Source organism: Limanda limanda, chromosome 14, assembly GCF_963576545.1.
Source record: "Limanda limanda chromosome 14, fLimLim1.1, whole genome shotgun sequence".
Lineage (NCBI taxonomy): Eukaryota > Metazoa > Chordata > Actinopteri > Pleuronectiformes > Pleuronectidae > Limanda > Limanda limanda.
Window position 1 is genome coordinate 10,376,146 of NC_083649.1, and position 22,155 is coordinate 10,398,300.

The following is a 22,155-nucleotide window of genomic DNA, read 5'->3' on the forward strand; positions in this document are numbered from 1 at the left end:
TTAAAAGTACATTATAGATATTTGATAGATTTGACACTGTCCCTGTTTGTACATATTGTCATGTTTAGTAGGACACTGTTTATGTAATGTTATAATCCAGGACCACTTCATATGAATTAAGGTGCACCACCAAGACCAGCATTTTAAAGGTTTATAAACTTCAACTAATTACATCACCACTGGTAATCGAATCATTTAATTACATAGTGAAATAATTCACAATTGCAACTTCAAAGACAAAGTCTGTTTGAATGCGCTGGCGGGTTTAGACGGGTCGAGCCGGGTTTGTACAGAAAGTTTGAAATGATTTTAGGGTTCGGGTCGAGTTAGGTCACGTTGGCTGGGCTGCTTGATTTATCACACTGCACATGCTTGTAATTGGAGGAAACGTTTGGCTCGGCTCGGCTCAGTTGGTTTTCTCTCTGGCTCGGATGGAAAATTGTGGCCTAGCTGGAGAGTTGGTGATTTCTTTTTTTTAACTGAAGGTTTATTTGTATTTATAACTGCTTATGTTCTGTTTATATATGTCCTATAAATCTCTAAAGGTTAACAGTGGATTTATTATCCTGAACTCTAGCCGTTAGTTGAAGCTTAACAAGTCCTTCATAAAGGAATCCTCATTAGAAAGTGGAACCAATAAAGATCAGTTATTTCTGCACGTTGCTTCGGTTTGATGTTTACTTTCGTGGCGCAACATTCACTTGTTGGGGCTTTTATTGCTACTTTGCAGAAAGTGCAGCCGCCAATCGACTGTCTCACTGGTGTATGGGTGAGCAGGCAGTTCACTTCTACATGTGGAAATGTTTTCTTTATCTGCAGCATGAGTGTGATTCAGGGTTTCTAATGTGTTTCAACAGAGAAAGACACGTCTGACACTTTAAATCCATCAACAGGAAATCAAAAAACAAACAACAACGATCATTTAAGTCACACGGGAAAAACCTGTTGCTACCATCTCATGAACTCACTTATCGTCCCCACGATAACACATATTTGACTTCATCTTTATGTACAACATGTGTTTATAAAATCCTCTCCCCTCTTCCTCCTCCTCCTCTCGGCGTGTGAAAAGAAGATACCAGGGTAGCAACAGAGGAAACATAGCAACCACATAATTGGTGGCCAGGATCAAACTTCAGTCACGCCGTCCTATCGGCAAGGATCTGGTCCGTGTTCTTTTCCCATATATCTTAATGACTACGACACAGCTCCGCTACTAGAGGCTTGGGTTGAGTTGGAATGTATGTAATTGGTTTACAGAAGTTGCATTTAAGGACAAAAAAGATCTGCAAGGTTGCAATCACTGACATGTACTCCCTGTTGTAGTGGAAGCTGAGCTCACCAGAAATCTGTTTATCTGCCTCTTAGGGTGACTTCGTAACATAAATCATCCGTTTGAATTTAGTGTTTATTGAGTTTAACGTCACAGTGAATCGATTTGTGATTTTTGAGTGGAAACATGTATTCGGTCAAAGTTTAGCCTCGTTCCCTCAAAGGCCGTGTCTGTTTTTGATATAAATAGTTAGATTATGCGAAACCGTTTGCAAACTTTAACTCTGGAGGATGTGCGGACACGGGGGTCTGGACCGCCTCTCGCATGTGAAGGACGCAGCAGGAGAATCTCCGGTCAAACATGTTCTCAATAACAGGAAAATATCCGGAGCGTTCCAGCGAGGGAAGGTGCAGTAAATTCTGAGATCACACGTTTTTTGTTTACAGTTTCAACCATTATAACCAAAAGCTCTCGAATCTCCTCCTTCAAAGTTAACCTCTTCTACGTGTATTACACCTCCTTTTCATTCTCAGATACTTACATTCTTTTATTTTTTAATTTACTTGAAATACAACCTGAAGTAATTAGGAGGTCAAATCTCATGTTTGAATTGATTATTTATTAAACTCGTAACCAGCAAACCAGTTAACACTAAAGGTTTGAAGATTTCCAAATAATAGGATTTAAAGCCCCAGCTGCAGCAGCTCGAAAAACTCAAATAGATTTAGTTTCTAAATCTGTTTGCAGGAAAAGGAGGTCAGACATTTTTTTAGGCCCTGATTTCCTTGAACTGTGCAGCTAAAAAAAAAGAAAGAATCACGGTTTGTTGATTATAAATTTTGAGTTTCCTTCCTGTTGTCAAAGACACAGACATCGAGACACAGCATGTTGTGGACTTGTTGCTGAGCTGAGTTAAAAAAAGATCTTCTTCTCTCTCTCTTTCCTTCTTACTTCCTATTTGGTAACTACAGTATTTGAGAGACGCTACCTACATTTCTTCCATGGCCGTTGAGCTGTTTCCATGGCGATGGGAGTCTCACGTTTAGCATCCGAAATTTATCCCTGAAGGAGGAGGACGGCCAACTTTAGCGGCTCATAATAAGTCAAGTTTCTATCGCTTCTTTTTTTACGTCTTGTAAACTAAATACAAACTCTGGTAAATCATGATCAATAAACTTGGAATCTTAAATCTAAAAGGAAAGAACCTGAAAGGACAAGAAGCAAGTTGATCACAAACATTTCAAGTTTAAAATGTTAAAGATTGATATAAAGACCAATATGCTCTGATTTCATAGTGGAGAAAAATGTGAAAACATTTGGGTTTGATAACTGCCCACCAGTGCGTGTGTGTGTGTGTGTGTGTGTGTGTGTGTGTGCGCGTGTGTGTGTGTGTGTGTGTGTGTGTGTGTGTGAGGGTGAGAGAGAATAGCTCCAGCTCACACTAACAGCCAGCTTGCTGTGCTGTTTGGTCGTCCCACCAGACACAGGAAGTCACAGTGTCCCGGACGTCATTGTACTGTGGGACAGAGGTGTCTTTGTCTGGGCTGCGGTCGCTGAACAGGTGCTCTGTCTTTGTTCCCTCGGTGCCTCTCAGTCACTCTCTCTTTTCTCTCCCTCCGTCTCCTTCCTACTCTCACTCACTCCTCACATCTCTCGCTGCGTTTACCCCCTCAAAGTATTAAACACCTGAAATTACCAACAATTGAAGATTATCTGTGGAACCTATTAGGTGAAACCTTAAACTACAGGAAATGGAGCATCGTCTGTGTTGTCATGTTTGTTCAGCTCCATCTTTTTTTCTAGTTTGAGATAAAAAAAAAAACAACTTTACTGACTCCGGGCATGTGAATATGAACTAGACCACCTGGCCACTCGGCCCACAAAGGAAGATGCCCTTTTGGGCCACGTAAGACCGCGAAGGCCGAACTCAAATGAGACGGTCTGGTCTTTGGAGTATTTCCATGATCTGCGTCTCCCGCTTGTCCTTGCTTTACTGTTGTTCCCTAGCAACAGAGCTGGTGTTGGACACGAGAACGGTTTAATGCCCTTTGGTTTTTTAACATGTGCACAGCTGTTTGATGAGTTGAAGCCTGATAGTTACATTTAAAAGTGTAAGCACATTGGCACCATTATCTCTTTGAATAACAGTTTGTCACCAATTGCTGATGAACCCTGGCTTAGGTTGGACAGAAAATAATCCACTTGTTGGAGTCTTTGTTGCTCCAGAATGGAAGGACACATTTCTGGGCTGTATTTAGAGGAGCCTTCGAAATGGGACAACCTAGTCATACCTCTGTGATGCAGTCGGTCTTCAAATGCAGCATCTGAAACACACTAATGAATTTAAAAGTAAATTCTGGTTTATTGGGAGCAGAATTCATAACCTCACGCTAGGATCTGTTGCATCACTCGTTCAGCAAAATATGTAACATGCTCCTTAGGTTTACTTTGCACAATCTAACACTAAACAGCGTCCACAGCAGCAGTTGCTATCAGTTGAAACCTTTAACAACAACATCGACTCTCTCATGGACGTCCCTCTTCTGTTGATGTTTAGCCATAAGCCATTAAGGGATTCTTTTTGTGTAAGCCTGCAAAAACACGCAAACATTAAAAAAAAAGAAATTATATTACATAATTTCTTTGAGAGAACAGTTACCATCCTCTTCTAGGCACATTAGGCAGAGCCACAGACTATTATTGTTAGTTATTAGCGTATAAACGTCAGTGGTTTCCTGAAAGAGGTTTTCTTACTTTTGGACGAGAATTCGGAAGTTCTGGTTTCACTTTGGCTCTTTATCACAACTTCAGTCTTATTTGTAGTTCTGGCTGAAGCTTTGGCTCTTTCCTATTGGTCATGATATAATTGTGCTCCTCAAGGTAATTGTCGGGATCTCAAACCCACTTACATCAAGTCCGATGTTGCGATAAAAACGAGGAGTTAGAAGAACGAACAGGCTTTAAACAAACCTTGAGGTGAGTCATACTTTAAAGGTCATATATTCAAGATTTTAATCATCATTAAAGCAGCCAACAACTGTTTTCCACCGAAAGATATCGTGGAGTAACGATGCCCTCAGCAAAGAACAAAGACTCGGACTGTGTGTGATCCCAGCCTTTGTTCTTTGGTTTCGTTGTTGGTCCAGCATTGCGTTCATGTTGTGTTCAGTGTGTGTTTGTGTTTGAGACTCCCTGTCTTTGATTGGGCCTCCCCATCGTGAGGTGGCTTGAGCAACAATTAGCAGTGACGTACACGTGTCACCATGGTCGTCTCTTTTCTGCACTTTGACGTATTTCGTGCTAACCATGCTAATTCACCTCTGGCCCACCATGCAGAACCATTGAGCTTGCTGCACTCTGGGCTTCAAGAGAGTGTGTAACCTCGAAATAAGTCTCAGAAACACAAATTCACTGACACTGTTGTTGTTCGGCATCCCATAGGATAGATTTAAGTTATGCTTATGGTTTTGTGTTGAGGTGCGACTTCCATCGGGCTTCACAACATCTTTCTTTGTTTTGCCCGAGATGCTGTTATCCCTGTATGTTCAGATGCCTCTAGTTTTCTAAAAAATTTAATATCGGCTTACGTGTTGAATCATTATTGTAAGACATTGTAAGATCTACCGATACATAAAAATAAAACGACTTTAGAAGTTTTTAGTTTAGATCTGTGTCATGTCTGTTGTCTTTACAAGTACAAAGCACATGTATTTGTGGCTGTTTCCTCACCTCTGAACCGTAATAAGGAGACCTCTTGTTTAACGCCAGCGTACTTAGCTTAGCTGGACCAACTCTTATTGCAGTACCACCACCGACATCAGCAACAACGCAACATCTAAGTCCCCGTACCTCAAACACATGATACCCACAAGGCCACCTTCTTAAAGGGCCAGGCTTGTGACATGTGTCTGTGAGGGGTAAAATCTTTGGCTAAAAGCCTTAAATCAGAGCAATCACTGCTTTCTTTATCGCCGGTATAAGTTATTATTTATAGTTAACAGGAATTTATAATTAAATTTAGTTATCAGTCATTACCAGGTAAGGAGGATGGACCGGGAATTTGAGGAAGGGTTAAAGTTTGCTGCAACACACACACACACACACACACACACACACACACACACACACACACACACACACACACACACACACACTGGAAAGAGGAACGTGAGAAAAGAATGAGGGGAAGATTAACACTAATCCAATATCCGATGCTCCTGGATGGAGGAGCGGCTGTTGAGCGATGCTCCTCTCTCTCTATTTCTCTCTCTCTCTCTCTCTCTCTCTCTCTCTCTCTCTCTCTCTCTCTCTCTCTCTCTCTCTCTCTCTCTCTCTCTCTCATATGTACATGGGGGGGTCTTGAGGATCTGTCCCGTAAGCATTTCAGTTTGACCACATCCTTGCCTAACCCACACACACACCCCACCGGAAAAGTATTGTGGGCCAGAGGGCTTCACAGGCCAGACCACTTCTCACAGACAACACTACAACCACAACATGTACCATACTTACAGCTAATATATGTTACACTTGTGTGTCTGTGCACAAACCTGTGTGTGTGTGTGTGTGTGTGCAGATGTGTGGTTCAGCTCAACTATAGTTCCTGAAGTTCCTAGAGATTCCTTTTCTTGGAAACCATTAACTAAATCACTTTTCACAATGGCTGGCAGGAAGTGTGTCCAGAGGGTTTATAATTCATTCCCTCTCTCCGTGTTTTCTGAGCTTCAGTCCTGTGAGGCCTATTGATTGGCAGCTGGATACAGCGCTTTGTTGAGTCACATTAAAAGAGCATTTCTCAGGTTGGGGGACTCACAATCACAAACTGGAAAACTAAGAAAGAATCTGCAAGATTAAAGCAATAGAACATCTTAGGTCTTAGATGCACTGTAGTTTAGAAACTCACAGAAGAAATATCTCATCATTTTAGCTGTCATTTTTGCAGATTCAATGTAATAATACAAGAAGCCATGTTCACACTACACCACTTTTCAAAATCGTCAGATGGTTGTTCAGTTCACACATCTTCTGTGTCATATTGCTCACAGAATCACATCAGCTGGAGGAGAGGTGAAGCAGTGCAGGGGATGGACATCATGGTTTTAGAATGACTTATCACAAGAAAGCACAAACGATGGCGTAATTCATTGTATTGTCAGTTGCTGGATATGTCATTCATGGATTTGACTGCATGATGAAGAAATCACTGCTTTTCCGACTCAGGAGTGTGAGTAACTTCAACTACACTCCAGCTTTACTGTCTTAATATTTCAAATAGTCATCTCTGTTATCTGGGTTACCTCTTTCTAAGCATCAGCACAACTAGCGCCGGGTAAGAGATCCGTGACCTTCGAGAACAGAGAACGCATGACAGGAACTTCACAGGAAGTGAAAAGGTCAGCCAACAGGAACACGACAGTGCCAGCGGAGCTAAAAGGAAACATTGAACCACAGTGAGACATGCCAAGATACCCCACCCTGAGGTCCTCAACGTGCACACGCAAACACACATACACATGGAACCACACACGTGCACCGACACACTCAAATCCCACATATCTGAGAGAACATGACTTGACCTCTTCTCTTTTTCTCTTACAGGTGAGCCAGTGTGAGAGGCGGTGAGTTGGTGGCTGTTTCTGAAGGGTTGCCGTGGTGATTTTCCTTGTTGCTCATGATATTGGCTAAACAGACGTATGTTAACAGGAAGGAAGGAGGGCATCCCGGGGTAGAGCTGTGTTAGCGAGCGACTGAAGAAGTGGATGAGACCGTGTGAAATTTACAAGAGGAACGTTTCGCAAATGTCTCCTCTTCTCTTAGATTTGTAACACAAAGCACATCACAACCCTTCAATTCTCCCAGAGTAAGTGGGATGAGAGCATTTGTATTTTTGTTGTATGCATTCACAGTTTTTCCACAGTATGATGAAGCAGTTCAGTCCAACATTTGTGCAGATCCACATGATAAAGTTCACATGACCTGCTGTGTCCAGTTTGATCTGTAAGCTGGATTCATATCCTTGTGGTTTTTGTCTCAGTCACAAAAGTAGTTTACCAAGACTAAATGTCAACTGTCCATCAGATTACCTCATGTCTTATTTCCTTATTTGCTTGCTGACTTCAATGCTGCTTTCCCCTCTAACTTTATAATATTGTATTTTACAATTAAATGTAGATAGCCTGTTATATATTTGAAGACCAATGTCATCTGTATGAATATGAGAATGAAAGAACAAGGAAATGTTTGGACAATCTGAAATGGTACATAGCTGTTAATATTGAGGTGATATAATATATAGTAATTGTTGATTTTCAATCATGAATACTGACGTCTGTAAATACTCTTAAATATATTTCCCATATTATAACACTCATTCTTGCCAGAAGTGCCTTTTGAGTACTTAATGCTTTATGTACTAATTTCTAAATTTCTGTATTGTTCAGTTGTTCTACTACTTACTATTTATTTGCTTATTTGACTGTTTACTTTTTCTTTTTACTCATTGTTGTTTTTGTTTCTTACTTTGTTGTTTTGCTCTTTCTTTTGTTCTTGTTCCGCTGTGCCTGCGCTGCTGATGTAAAACCCTCAAATTTCCCCACTGTGGGACTAATAAAGGATTCTATCTATCTATCTTGCTGTCAATTTAGTTAGACAGCGTTTTCATTCACAAGCTGATGGAAACCCTCATCCCACCATCACTGAGTAAATATCAAAAACATGCTAAAAACCAAACAACAGCATTTTCTACATATTTAGGGATTTGGACCGGAATGTTTTTCTCTTGTCCTCTCTGTGCGGTGACTCATACATGGAGCCACGTGTCAAACTGGACATTGATTTGTCCTCATGTCTCTTCTGCCGCTGAGTCCATCAACAAAGCTGCATTGTGGGAGCTGATACACACACACACACACACACACACACAAGGTCAAACTCACACATGCACACATGTTTCAGCCCTGAGCAACCTGCCCACATATGCACTCACACACAAACATGCATATACACACTATTAACATCCCATCGCATGCATATATGAACGTGTATACTCACCCACAGAGGATGTACACAAGTGGAGGAGCAAACAAACACACAACAGAGCCAACTGGCTGAGAAGTCATTCCTTTTGCATGAGTCACTCTCTCTTTTTCTCTGTGTTCGGCTGATTTTCTGTTTGTGAATGAAGCAGAGCTGAGAGAAGAAGCGTTTGATGGTGACTTTGAAACTTTTTCTCAATCTAGGAAACACTGATCTTCTGGAGCCAATCAGTCATGTTTACATTTGGCTCAACATTTGATATCAGACAGATAGAAAGAGCATGAGAATAATACAAGGTCAATATAAGCTATCATTGTAAAAAAAAGTATGTGCTAATTGAGATATTGACGATACAATATTTTAAGTATGAGGTGATTGAAAGACACAAGTAACCGAGGCAGAGTATTGAAGCCAAATGTAAATACAGATTTAAAGATATATAACTGAAGCTGTACAAAGTTGTGCCCCAGACCACCTTATATAACTCTGAAAGATGAATGCTTCATATTGCATGACCCATACTGACCTTATACATATGACATGATTTCTGTTGCATTCATTATCATTCAATCTAACATTTTTACTCATGAGAACTTTTCGAGGATTTTGTAAATTCCTCACAGTGAAAAGGTTTTCCTGAAGGTCCAAGTAAAGAGGCCCATGGGGCGGAGGAGGTTAGGATATCATCGGAGTCCCGTAGCAAGTGGAGGTCAGGTTCTTTACTGTCTGGTTAAATCGTGAGAGAGAGAAAAGGGTCAGCTCCACTTCAGACGAGAGAAAACCAGATTAGAGAAAGAACAGAGAGGAGGGGAGATATGAGAGCAAAGACGGGAGTCGAAACAGTGTTTTGCAATACTGTGTTCTGTATGTTTGTGCATGCACGTACACGCGACTTTGTGTGTGCACGCGTGTGTCTTCAGAGTTTGTGTCAGTACTGAGTGTAAGAGACTCAAGCCAAGAGATAAATGTATGAAATGTTATTGTGGTGGGGCTGGCCCTGCTCCAGAGGAAGTGCTTGGCTTTGACAATGCTCTCACCAGGAATGCACTGCAGGCCGCCGCCAAGTGGGCGTGTCGCTGCTCCGGGGTCGGAAGCCAAGTTTGGTCGGTTCAGTTTTTGGCCCCTCCGATGCCTCGGGGGACCGTCCCGCTCCGCTGTTGTTCAGAAAAGAGAGAGAGAGAGAGGGAAAAGAGGGAGAAAGAGGCGAGAGAGGGTGTACGTTTGTGTGTTCTTGTAAGCTTAGTTTGTATAGATTTGAATGAATGTGTGTGTGTTTGTGTGTGTGTGTGTTTTCCCTTTGAGAGGAGGATCTGAAAGGAATGCAACTGTTCCTTTACACATGTCCACCCCCCTTCGGCAGCCACAGGGCCTGTTGAAAACAGACACGCATCCATGACACACGCACACACACACACACACACGTACACACGTACACACACACACACACACACACACACACACACACACACACACACACACACACACACACACACACACACACACACACACACACATACACACACACACAGTGAGAGAGAGAGACTCAGAGGTTGTGGAATGGAAGGAAGTATCAAACTACACCGGCAGAATACTTATCAAGGAGCAAAAGCTGCCCATTAAGATTCCAGGCTTTCACTGCTTAACTTCTGCAATAAGAAAATAATAGGATCACAGTAGAATCGAAGAAAAAAATATGTGAAATATCCTATTTTTATATTCGAAATAAGTAAAGGAAAAAAGTTCAGCTGTAAATCCAAGAACGTAGACGTGCGGTCTCTGACCATAAAGGGGAGAACTGATAAGTGCATTCCTAAACTCTAAATGCATATTGGAGGGACATTATGTAACATCACATGCACAAAAATGTTCATATCTTATAAAAAAAACTGTTGTATGATTGGAGGTCAGATGACATCCGATTGAAAAATGCTGTTTGATTCAATTTATTTGGTCTTTTTATGCGCTGCCCCTTTTGTTGACATACAGCCCTCCCCCTGGGTACAGGCTGAGTATAATGGTGGTATAATGGGAGAGGGCTGTAAAGAGGCCGGTGTGGTGGAGGCCTCGGTGCGCTGCAGACTGGCAGTGCCTGGTGATAAGAGGCTGCGGCCTGGATGGCCTCTCTGAGGGGAAGTGATGCAAGACAGTAGCTCTTTGTTTGGTGGCATGACTTGGTCCCGTGCCAGTGGCCTTGCTGAATGAAACGGACCGGTTGGCTTGTTTGCTGGCTGGGTGACTGGCTTCATGGTGGACAGGCTGACTTACCGGTAGGCAGGCAACTGTGGCACTAGAAATCGTGGCTAATCTCTCTTTTCTCCTCTTCTTCCCGTCTTTCTTCCTCTCTCGCCTCCTTGGACTCAAAGGAACTCTTAAGCCGTGAACTGAGTAATATTTTTTCTCCAAGAAATGAAAAAAATAAAACATTACCACAGGGTCTGGTTTTCGACTGGAAATGAAAACTATTTGGATATTTTACATTAAATGATTTAAATTGAACACTTATAGCTGTCATTGACCATTTTATCACACATAGCTTTGTATAAGACCAACTTCCTCCTGAACTACCGCTCCTCCTTCGCTCCCTGTTCTCCTCCTCCTCCTCCTTCTCCTCCTCCTCCTCCTCCTCCTCCTCCTCCTCCTCCTCCTCCTCCTCCTCCTCCTCCTCCTCCTCCTCCTCCTCCTCCTCCTCCTCCTCCTCCTCCTCCTCTCTCCCGTGAGCTCCTGCTCCTCTCCTCGCTGCTTTCCCTGCCACTTCCTGAGTGTTGAAATGTGTGTTTTTCCTGCAGCTGAAGCCGTCCTGTCACACTTAGGTTCATTTTACTTTTGAATTCCACAGAGGAAAGAGGAGGAGGGGAAAGGGAGGGGGGGGGCAGAGGAGGAGATACTGTGTGTGTTTCTACATCTGTTGCCTGCATGCAGTGTGTGTGTGTGTGTGTGTGTGTGGTGAAGCATTCTGCAGGTCTAAATGTCAGGGGTTCCATTTTCAAAAACCGTGCACTTGCCATTTCTGCCTCATATACAGTGTGAGCTACATTACAGAGGAGCATTTTGATCACTCTCCAAATCAAGCGAGCACACGCACACATTCAAACATGCACATGCGCTTACATAACACACAAACTACCTTCCACAAACCTGCCCTCATCATCACCCTGATCCAGAGTCAACCATGTTTCTAAATGCATTTCCATCCACCTGCAGGAGGAAGTAAAGACATGTTGTCCATCTTCATACACAGTCTACTGCCTCTGCTTTTGTTTTCCACACAATAATAAAAAGACAAAATGTCCCGTCCGGTGCTGATCTGAGTTCCCATTGCTAAATGTCTACTGGTTTGGGTCAGTTACCTGGTCTGACATTTTGGAGTTTGATCCTAAAAAAGCCACGATTTGTCGCGTTTTGTTTTCTAATTCTATCAAAGACCAACGAACAGTGTTACACTGTGAATTAAACAAATCAAAAATGTGGTAAAAAGGAAAAGAAAGAGAGAAAAGTGTGTGTGTGAGCATATATATGTGTGTGTGTGTCTGGGGGTTGTCGCTGGTGCAAGGGGGTTCGGTTGAGCGCTACACCAGATGTGAAAATGACTTTTGCAATATGTCATCTAAACAGCAAACTGCGGGGGATTTACTTGAGCTAACTTGATGCACATAAGTGCTGGAAAGTCAAAACTACAGTTAGCTTCTCGAAAACTCTCAGATGGATTCCGAGACCAGCTGAGGGGAAACATTATTCATTGCAGGAAACGGGCATGTGGTTTTCCCCCGCGGCCGCTGAGCATTAGTCTAACACATGTTGCCTTTAACGCGAGATTCTCGCTGCAAAAAAAAAAAAAAAAAAGTGGTGGCCTGCCCCTTTAAGTGGTATCTGGGAACACATCGTTTCACAGCGATACGGTGACTGAGCAACTTCGCAAGACAAGTTCTGCCAGTTGTGAAACGTGGCAGATAAGAAACCAAACATGAGATGGGTCAAGTCAGATTGTGTCGCTCAGAGGACGCACCTGATGATCCTTCCTGTCCAAGGTTCTCACAACGCAATGCAAAGGGCACTCATATGTAGTGCACACACAAACACAAACGCACACACACACACACTCACAGACACATACACACACTTGTTACATGTGTCCTAACCGGAACAAAGTCCCATCCAGCCTGAGGGCCGCTGACACACTTTTGCCGAGCGAGATGACCTCTCTGTTGCTCTCTGCTCTTCTTTCTCTTTCTATCCCATCCCCTCTCTGCTTTACTTTTCACTTTATCAACAACCTGTTTACAGATAATTAAAGTTTTTGTTTTCTCATGTGCATTTCGCGTAAACACTTGGATTTGCAAGAAATTACCAGCAAAATGGAGACTTGTTGTTAGGCCATAACAACAGCTGATGTGTGTGTGTGTGTACTGGGTGTGACGACCTTATTTTTGACATTGCACAATAATACTGCAAATGCAACAGAGCACAACCGTCGTCCGCCTAACATCGTTTGGCATATTAAAAAAAAAAATTATAAACTATGAAATGTGTTTCTTGCTGGTGTGTGTTGCGTTGTCTCCTGTGGTGAAGTCATCTCGTTTCCAAACCACAGCACAAATATTTATTTGCATACACAGGCTTTGACCCAGCACTTGTTCCTCAGTGAATCCAGCCTGCAATAATAGCAGCTGATAATAAATGGTTTCCTCCTCACCTGCCTGAGCCGAAGCTTCCTGTGTTGATGATATACTGTATATGTGGCGGAGTGGGGTGGAGATGACAATGAAGGCGTGGAGGAAGTCTAATGCAGGTGTGTGTTTGTGTGTGTGTGTGTGTGTGTGTGTGTGTGTGTGTGTGTGTGTGTGCGCGTGTGTGTGTGTGTGTGTGTGTCCCAGGTGGGTGCTGACAGACCGGCAGGTAAACAGGCAGGTTGGTCTGTGATCTCACCTGTTGGAGCAGACACAGCAGCGCCTGCAGGGCCTCTGCAGAGGAAACATGTTCTTTATGTGATGCTGGAAAAGCCAGATCAGCTCTTCTCTTCTCTTGTCTTAACCTCTCTACTGTTCTGTTCTCTTCTTCTCTTTTTTATTTTCTTGTCTTCACTTCTTTTCTGTTCTTCCTCTATCTCGTCTCTATCTTTTCTCCATCTTGTCTCTCTATCTTGTCTAGCCTTTACCCGTTCATTTGTTCTCCTCTTCTCTCCAGGTGCAGGGAAGGGGCTGGGAATGAGGGGAGGAAGAATGCCTCAGGGCAACGGCTGCACAGGTGGGCTGGGATTTTGGGGGGGGTGGGACGACAGTGTGTGTACGTGTGTGTGTGGTCTAGGTTTTACGCATGTTGTGGGGACATAAATCCGTTTGCACACCTTGTCGTCCTTATCAATTTTAAGGTGAAGACATGATTTAGGTTAGGGTGGGGTTAGGTTTAGAATAGTTATGGTCAAAGTTACAGTAAGTCTCCAAAAAAAATGTATAAGTCAGTGTAATGTCTCAGAAATATGTCTCTCTCCTTCTGTGTGTGTGTGTGTGTGTGTGTGTGTGAGAGAGAGAGAGAGAGAGAGAGAGAGAGAGAGAGAGAGAGAGAGAGAGAGAGAGAGAGAGAGAGAGAGAGACAGCAGGGTGATTCTGTGCTTGTTCCAGTTTCACAAGAGGTACTTTGGAGAGACAGGAATGTTACACATCCAGATTAAAACAGACCACCCCTATAAAGGAGGAGGAAGTCAGTTTAACCTGCTAGTCAAACACCAACACACACACAGCAGCCGGGGGCACGGTCCCTGATATGAAGTCACCAGCATCTCACCACCTCGCGTCTCGCCTTACATCTCCAGAGGAAGTCTATGAATTATTTCCTGTTACTTATGTAATGTTTTCTTTTGGGTTTAAGGTCAGGCGGCTTTATTTGGCTGTTGCCTTGTTTTATAGAGCGCTGATCTATTCACACACACAGGAAGGAGCCGGGGGACCTCAGGAAGTGGAAGTGTTGATGTAAAACAACTAAAGCCCGGGAATGTTGATTTAGAGAGCGATTAATAGATAAATTAATCAGCATCTAGTGACTGAAGTACAGTCATGTGACATAAATTAGCAGCTTCACAGATGTTTATAGTAGCTTCACGTGCATTTTCTGTAAAAATCTAACTTTGCACAGCTGGATGTGATTTGTGCCATTTCAGGAATAAATAATGGAAATCTTGTTTAATGTAGGTGTGGGTATATTTATCATTACATAACTAATCCTATAAATGACAATTTTATTGTGCCCAGATATGCATGGTCATTCTGAAAGAAATGTGTCTTTGTGTGTGTGTGTAAAAACTCAAGAGTAATGACACGACAGCCCAATATATTTAACAATATATATTTCCATTGTCAATGTACATTCCATTTCGACATAAGCTTTCTTCACAAACAAAAAGTTGGCATCTAAATAAATACTATATAAAATAGAACTTCAAAATAAATATATCTATAAAGGGAACCTTTTATATGAGAGATTTTTTTTTTCTCTTTTTGTTATATCTAAACAAAACAAATGCACAGATCTCGTTTCTTAATCCCCAACGTTGACATTGCAAAGGCAGAAAGGAATGGAGTAGCATCACCCAGCTGTATGAGACTTTTCCTCTTGTTCAGGATGAGAAAAAAAAACAAAACATCTGTGCTCACAAATGAGCGAAACAAAGGAGTTTGAGAGTGTAAAAATCACAGCGTTGTAGCAGAGAAATAAAGAACAAAAAGTTTTTTCTATCATTGAGTTGTCGTTGTCTGTGATTCGTCCAAACCCCAAACAGGCTAGCGAGCACATGTAAAAAGTAAAAATCTAACATGAAGTGAAAAACATTACTCTTTAGCGGTGACAGATCTGAGGAGTTAAAAGAAAAAGAAAAAGCAGCGACTGTCGAGAAAAGAGGTGCACTGGTTAAAAAAAAAGAAGATGGCACTAAACACAAGAGAGTGAGAGAGAGAGAAAGAAAAAACAAGAGGCAGAAACAAGCCAGAAAGGGAGAGAGAGACAGACTTGTCTTTCTCTCCCGTCTCTGTGGTATGACAAGTTTATGCACAGCAGCTGTGTTTGTCAATCAAGGCCAGGGGTGTTTGTTGGACAATTTCTCAGGGAGGAAGGAGAGGGACCCGAGGAAAAGAGAGGGGGGGGGAGGAAGAAAAGCAAGGGAGAGAAAGAGAGGGGGAGAGAGCTGAGACACTGAGCAGTAACAGCAGGAAATGGGTTGATCCGGATAGGGGTAGATTGTGTTCCCTGTGTGGATTCAATGAGTCCACAGTCTTTGGGACTCGGAGAGGAACCAGGGAATTAGCTTAGCCTCTCGACTGCTAATGAGCCGTGGATAGCATAAACAGCAGGATTTTTTTATTTTTGTTTTTTTATTATTGCCGGGTACACTTTCCTAAATCAAGTGCTAGTGATAGAAAGACTTGTCATTTTTGTTCCCCCTCCCCGAACCATCCTCTCTCCACCCTCCCTCTTTTTCTTTTTTTCGCGACCTCGAAAAACATCTTTATCTTACCCTCAAAATATATATATCTAATATATTCTCTACATATTTTGTACTGAATTGTAGTTATAATGTACCATGCAATCTTTCAAGGACATTTAAAAGTCTCTTCTAAAGAACACAAATGTTGTGAAACTATTTACAGCAAATAACATTTCACCTGCATAGCTCTATTACTAAATATATTGTCAAAACATTTGTGATTTTTGCTGCCCACCTACAAACCGGGCCTTTGCCCAGTCACACAATCATTCTCAGATTTGGCACCTTACTCTCAGACTGAATTGCTAGGTTTTGAAAATATTGCCTCATACATTCAAGACTAAGGACAGTTTTTCTTTCCTTTTTTAAAAATCCTGTGTAATATCGACTTTGTGCAACAAGACAAATGTGGGTGTGAGCAACGTTCGGTGCCCGAATGGAAGTTTAGGGTCCAACGTGAAAGAGGGGTGTGTTACAGAGCACAAAAAGGCAGTATGCCTTTATGCCAAACAGAAAAGGCCATCCGTATTAAAGGGCAGCGTGCCTTTAAGAACCAACTGCCGTCATCTCCCATTTGGCAAGAGTGCATAACAACTGTGATCACTCAGACAGCGAAAACATGCTACTGTACGCTAGCTTTCCTTTGGCAAAGTCCTCAGACCGTCATGCAAGCCACAAAAATAGACTTTGAGAATAAAAGATAGACTATCTGACTAATGCAGCTAGGCAGCATAATGATTAGAATTGAATGAAGACACTGTGTGTGTAAGGGGAGGCTGGGGTGTGTGGGCTAAATGTAGTGCACGCCAATGTAATGTGAGATAGCTGAGGTGGTTAATACTGTGCTTTAGAACATCCTTTAAGGGGTTTGCGTCGTCCTTAAAAGGTTGTGCAAGTGGCAGGTTTGATTTTGACATAGGCTGAATAGATACAAACACAACAACAACAACTTTTGCTATGCCTTCTCTCCTCCTTGTCACTCTCTATACCTTGCATCCCACCCCCCACCCCCCCCTCTCCTCCGGAAACACAATTTTCTGGCCAGTTTGTCTCTCACTTAGCTTACTTGTTTTAAATTATTCAGTATTGCCTTTTTGCCCCTAAATGTTTCTTTGCCGTCTTGTGCAAAGAGGAAGCAGACCAGGCTCTTAGGCAGTTTAGAAATCAACATGCAGTAGGCCAAGTTCTAGAGAGGATTACCGTAACAGTCCCTGAGAAGGTTGGGTGTACTTTTTTTTCACACGTTTCTCTACGACACATCGACTTCTAGCACGGTGGGTAACCATTACACTAGAGCATGCAGGTCATGACATGCATTACCTCTGAGGTGATTGGTGAACTGCATTCAAAATCTTTTAGAATGTCTGTGCTTCATCCTCCCAAAGTAGGAACACACGCTGTAAAGTGATTATCTCTCCCTCACCTGCAGTGCGACTGCTTGCACACCAGTGAGAATTATGGGAAATTACTATTATTTTAAAGTCTCAAAAAGTTAGTTTTTACAGGCCCTCCGTGAAGATTAAGTGTTAGCAATACCAAGCTAGCATTTTTAAGGTGTCAGAGGAACAATAGTGACACTAAGAGACGGTGATCATCATAACAGCAGAGAGAGTAAGAGAGTAAGTGGTGGTTTGACTTCTGCAGTGGCCTATCATAAAGCCACGCTATAGGTAATCACTCTTCTTCCTGTTTGTTCAGACAGGGGGGGGCACAGGGCTGTGCTTTTTGGGGGTGGGAGGGGTTGCACAGATTATTTATCTCCGTCATATAACTTCTATGTTATCCAAGGATTCGCAACCAGCTTCTGGTTAGTCACCGATACAAAATTAGCTGAGAAAATACAGAGCAGCAGAGAAGTACAATGACTTTTGTGCCTTCAGCCATCTTTGCACAACAACACAAACACCAGTCCCACAATCTCGTCTTTTCTTCTTGTGTCCCTCTTTCAAACAAACAAAAAAAAATCGAACAAAACAACAATTAAAAAAAAAACATCTCAGAGGGGCTGGTTAGCCATTTCAACTAGCCAACTCTCTCAGACCAGGCCCGTTTTGTTCACCACCCTATCAAACAAAAAGCCATTTAAGTACCTTTGTTTTACATAAGTCATCTTCCAGCAGATTAATGGGGTAGTTTAAGGGGTTGGTGTTGGATTGTCCTATCCTTAGAGAGCTAGCAAGTACTGTGTGGTCCTGTCTATTTTTAGCACGGCCGATGCCAGCCAGTTAGGTCCAGTATCATGACCCCTGCTGTGGCTGCTGCTTCTCTAAAGTCCCAACTTTCGCTTCCACGCCTCCGTTTTTACACACAGGTGCGCTCACGCCACCCTGCAAGTTCTTGCAGCGGCAGCCGGGCCTACTAACATTGTCGTAACACTTCTGTCCCAGTTTGGCCAGGCCCGTGGCTGGAAGATAGCAGACCAGGCAAGGCAGGACGAGGGAAATGGCAGCCATAAAGGACCAGCGCGCGCAGCAGTTGGCCTGGGAGCACGAGCAGGGCTTGTCGGAACAGGAGCCCTCGTCATCCTCATCTTCAGTACAGTGGTAGAAGATCCCTTTGACCAGGCACATGCAGGTGGCTGTATCTACCAGGCTCTGGGCAGAGCACAGGCACTCCTGGTTGCAGACCCAGCAAGAGGGTAGGGTTCTGGGAAGCGTACACTCTGTGCAGCGGCATTTCCCACAGTGCTCGCAGAGATTGAGGTGCTTCTTCTCGGCTGGGGAGGAAGGAATCAGCGCCAACACCTGCTGGCCACCAGTGGAGCACACACCTCCTGCAGGCATCTTTGCAGGCTTGAGGTCCAGCGATTTTGAGGAGGAGGTGCAGGACGAAGCAGAGGAGGAGGAGGAGGTCAGGACCTTAGATTCAGAGGAAGAGAAGCAGCCTGGAGATCGGGCAGTGGCTGTGTTGAAGGGGCCCTGGTGGGGGTGCAGGTTTGGGTTGTGGTCCACCATTGGGGTGGGTGCAGCGTGGTCCAGCAGCCTCTGATCAGACGAGGTGCTGCTGCTGCTGCTGATGGAGCTGGGCCTCCCGCTGAAGGAAATCCACGGGTGGGTGGTGGTGTCCGGTTGAGGGTGAGGTTCGCACCTGCCCTGCTGCTGCTGCTGGTGCTGGTGATTGTGATGATGGTTGTGATTCGCCCCCAGGAAGCCCTCCTGATTCTGACCGAGCCAGGTGATTCTTCGGTTTGCGGACTTCTGGCTCGGGGGCTGCTGGGAGACAACAGCGGGGCTGTCAATGTAGTCATTCTCCACATGTGAGGACTTTATCTGGTCAATGGGGTAGATGGTGAGGGGGTGCTGAAGGCGGCCGTAGGGCACTCGACTGTCCAGCAGGGGCTGGGATATGAGGGAGGAGGACACTCCGGGGATGTGGTGGGGAACCCTGGACTCCATGTGTAGGCTGGTGCCTTGCACGTCCTCACTCTATAGCAGCATTTAGCAAAACTGCAAAGACAGATACAAAAGACACAGTTACGACCAGCAGCAACTAATATTGTTCTTTACCCTTCTGATTCTCTTTTTCCGGCTTTATCATAAGGATCAAATAACAAGTTTATCATGTGTTTGACAGTGAGAAAATAACGTGATCATTACTGAATGACAGCCAGGTTAGTGAATGAGAACAACGTGTGCAGTACATGAACACATTCTGAATTTGTCTTTTATCTAACCAGGGTAGGTCAAGGTTGAAACCCTCAGTCTTTAAATAAAGCTCGGTGGATCGTTGAATTTTAAAGTGTCCCTTTCAATTTCCTGCTACGTTGAATTACCGCTGCTGATGAATTAACATTTATCTCGTGACTAAAATTGACACATGATTGAGACTTTTCTCTGCATAAATCCTACGACTATCCCAGAACTAGAGGGGACAAATGATTTCAACACATCAGGCAGCATGTTAAACTGAATGTATTTATATTTATATGTGATTTACAACAGCCAAAAAAAATCTTAATCTTTTTTTTCCTTTTTTTTTTAACCAAAGCATTTGAGTCTCTCAACAGAAATCGTTTCTCTTTTCTTTTCCAGGCCGGATCTCGGGCAATAATCTGAGTTTCCAACCGATCTTGATTTTTAGACTGAATACCAACAGGGTTTCAGACCTCCTCCATTCTAACTTTGACATTAGAACAATAGAAGTTGGGCTCTCATCGCCTCCCTTCTAAAGTGCAGGGAGCACCAGAGAGCAGGGCTTGCATGCAAAAGACTCAAAGATGCAAAACAAGGCAGAGCAAAGAGAGGCTGCCTGAAAGGGGAGTTTGACAAAGACGAAATGAACACAAGAGGCGAGAGGAGACGAGGTCTTTGCACAGAATCACACAGGAACATGAGAATAAGTATGCACTGGATGGTATAATTTGCCTTTAACTATAGCTTTTGCACATTTTCTCCTTCAACACGCCAGGCCTGTACAGTTGAATCGCTGTAGTAACGGACCAATCTGGAAAATTGTGAATGAAGCTGATTTTATGAACTGCAGCTTTTTTTGTGAATGGACGCTTCTGGCTGCACTCGGCTTTGCAAGCATGAATCACTGCGCCCCGGTCGTGATGAGCCTCAATGAAATGGGTTTCGTGCATTTCGTCAACGAACGCTCGGCAGCCGTCACAAATACAGATCCTTCTTTACAGAATAAGAAAAAATACGATTGAAGACAAAGGACATAGAACATCTGACAGATCCGCTGGCTCCCTACAATCACCTTATTGCCAAATATACGCCACAAAACCAGGTTCGCTGGGATCATCGGATGTGATATATTCTTGGTTATTCTTTCCATTCAACGTGGGCATTTTACGCAAACATACCATACATAGTGAGGGTCTATTTCTATATTTGAGTCGGTGGTCGTCACCCCTTCCCTCTGCCTGACACCCTCTCTGCTCGTGTTCACCTCTTTCTCTTTATTCCCCCCCGATTTTCAGCAAACGCCTGATCTGGAAACCTGTTGCGACACCGAGCTGGCACCGACACAGACACTTGTGATCGTCCAAAGCGCGACCATTATGAGCGTGTGCGTCCCTCCCTTCAATGTGTGAATGAACTGAGTCATAAAAAAAACCGGAGGCGGCCGCTCGACATACTCGAATTGCGTGTTTATATAGGCTAAGGGCGCTTGGAACTCGTCGGTATATCCAGAACATGACAAACATATAACGTTGGACCTAGAACACTGTGAACCACCGACGGACACACGGGTTGTGGACTGGGTTTTAAGCGGCGGCCGGTGAAGTGCGTAATTCCATGCGTAAAGCTGGAGCCTTGCAGCGAAAAATGGGCCAATTTAAGAATAAGAAAAAACATAATAACGATTGTAATAGAAAGAGGTGAGGAGGATAGAGATAGAGTGAATAGAGAGAAACACCTGACTCAACCTATACACGCTGCAGAGCCACCAGGAGACACGCAACCACACCACCCGGGGGTGAAACAGGTTGGAGCTTCGGGGATGTGGAACCACTCGCCTGCTTCCGCTGCCTCTTTAACGTGACACTGACATTCAAATCAACCCCCCCCCCCCCTCGGCGTGTTCACATCCACATCTGCTGCCAAAAGAATCGGTTGTTTCGATCATCTCTCTCTCTCTCTCTCGCAGCCCTGCTCTGCTCCTGGTGGTTAAATATTGACTCTGTGGTGCAAACACGGTCCGAGAAGCAGCTTGTTGCAGAATAGACATTTTAACCAGCGCAGTGTTTTTTGGTGCCTGCGAATCCAGTGCATTGGGCACAAGGAGAGAGAGAGAGAGAGAGGGAGTGGGTTGAAGCGGACAGACAGAGAAGAGACGGAGCAGTCGTGTCTGTGCAGCCACACGCACACAAGTTACTGGGAGACATACAGTGAGAGAGAGGGGACAGGGGGACAGGGGGGCAGGGGGACAGGGGAGGACAACTTACAGTGCTTTCAGGATAAAAATCTCATCTCTTCGTTGCGCACGACGTCTGCGCGCAGCTTTATTATAGTCCAGTCCCAGCGAGCGACACAGAGAGAGAGAGAGAGAGGGAGAGAGAGAGTAGCTCAACAGACTCCGAAGCGAGGATTAGTCCAAATGTGGTGGTGCCGGATGATGGGAGGAAGGAGCAGGCGATGGGAGAGCGAGTCTCCGCCAGGAAGCTCCACACGCTGGTGCGTAAAAATGCGACTGCGGTTGTGGACGCGGAGCTTTGGGTCTGATGTTGCAACCACCGAGGGGGAGGGAAGTGAGTTTTTATGAATGGGAGGGTAGAGGAGAGGAAGTGAGGGACGGGAACTGCGCAGATGCCTCGGCCCCCTCCCTCCCTCTCTCCCCCTCCCTCTCTATCTCCTCCCTCTCTCTCTTTTTTTTGTGAATGGGAGGGCAGAGAGACTCGGGAGGGCCGAAATGCGGAGGTTACATT

At 44.0% G+C, this 22,155-nt stretch overlaps 1 protein-coding gene across 1 annotated transcript; it reads right to left on the reverse strand.

Annotated features, from left to right (window-relative positions):
• Nucleotides 1-16,795: 16,795 nt before the first annotated feature.
• spry4 (sprouty homolog 4 (Drosophila)) lies at nt 16,796-21,947 on the reverse strand. The gene is made up of 2 exons (XM_061085418.1): nt 21,676-21,947; nt 16,796-19,225 (listed from the first exon to the last, which is right to left on the reverse strand). Exon 2 carries the CDS (start codon nt 19,172-19,174, stop codon nt 18,017-18,019), a length of 1,158 nt encoding a protein of 385 aa, XP_060941401.1. The 5' UTR covers nt 19,175-19,225; nt 21,676-21,947; the 3' UTR covers nt 16,796-18,016.
• Between the last annotated feature and the right edge of the window lie 208 nt (nt 21,948-22,155).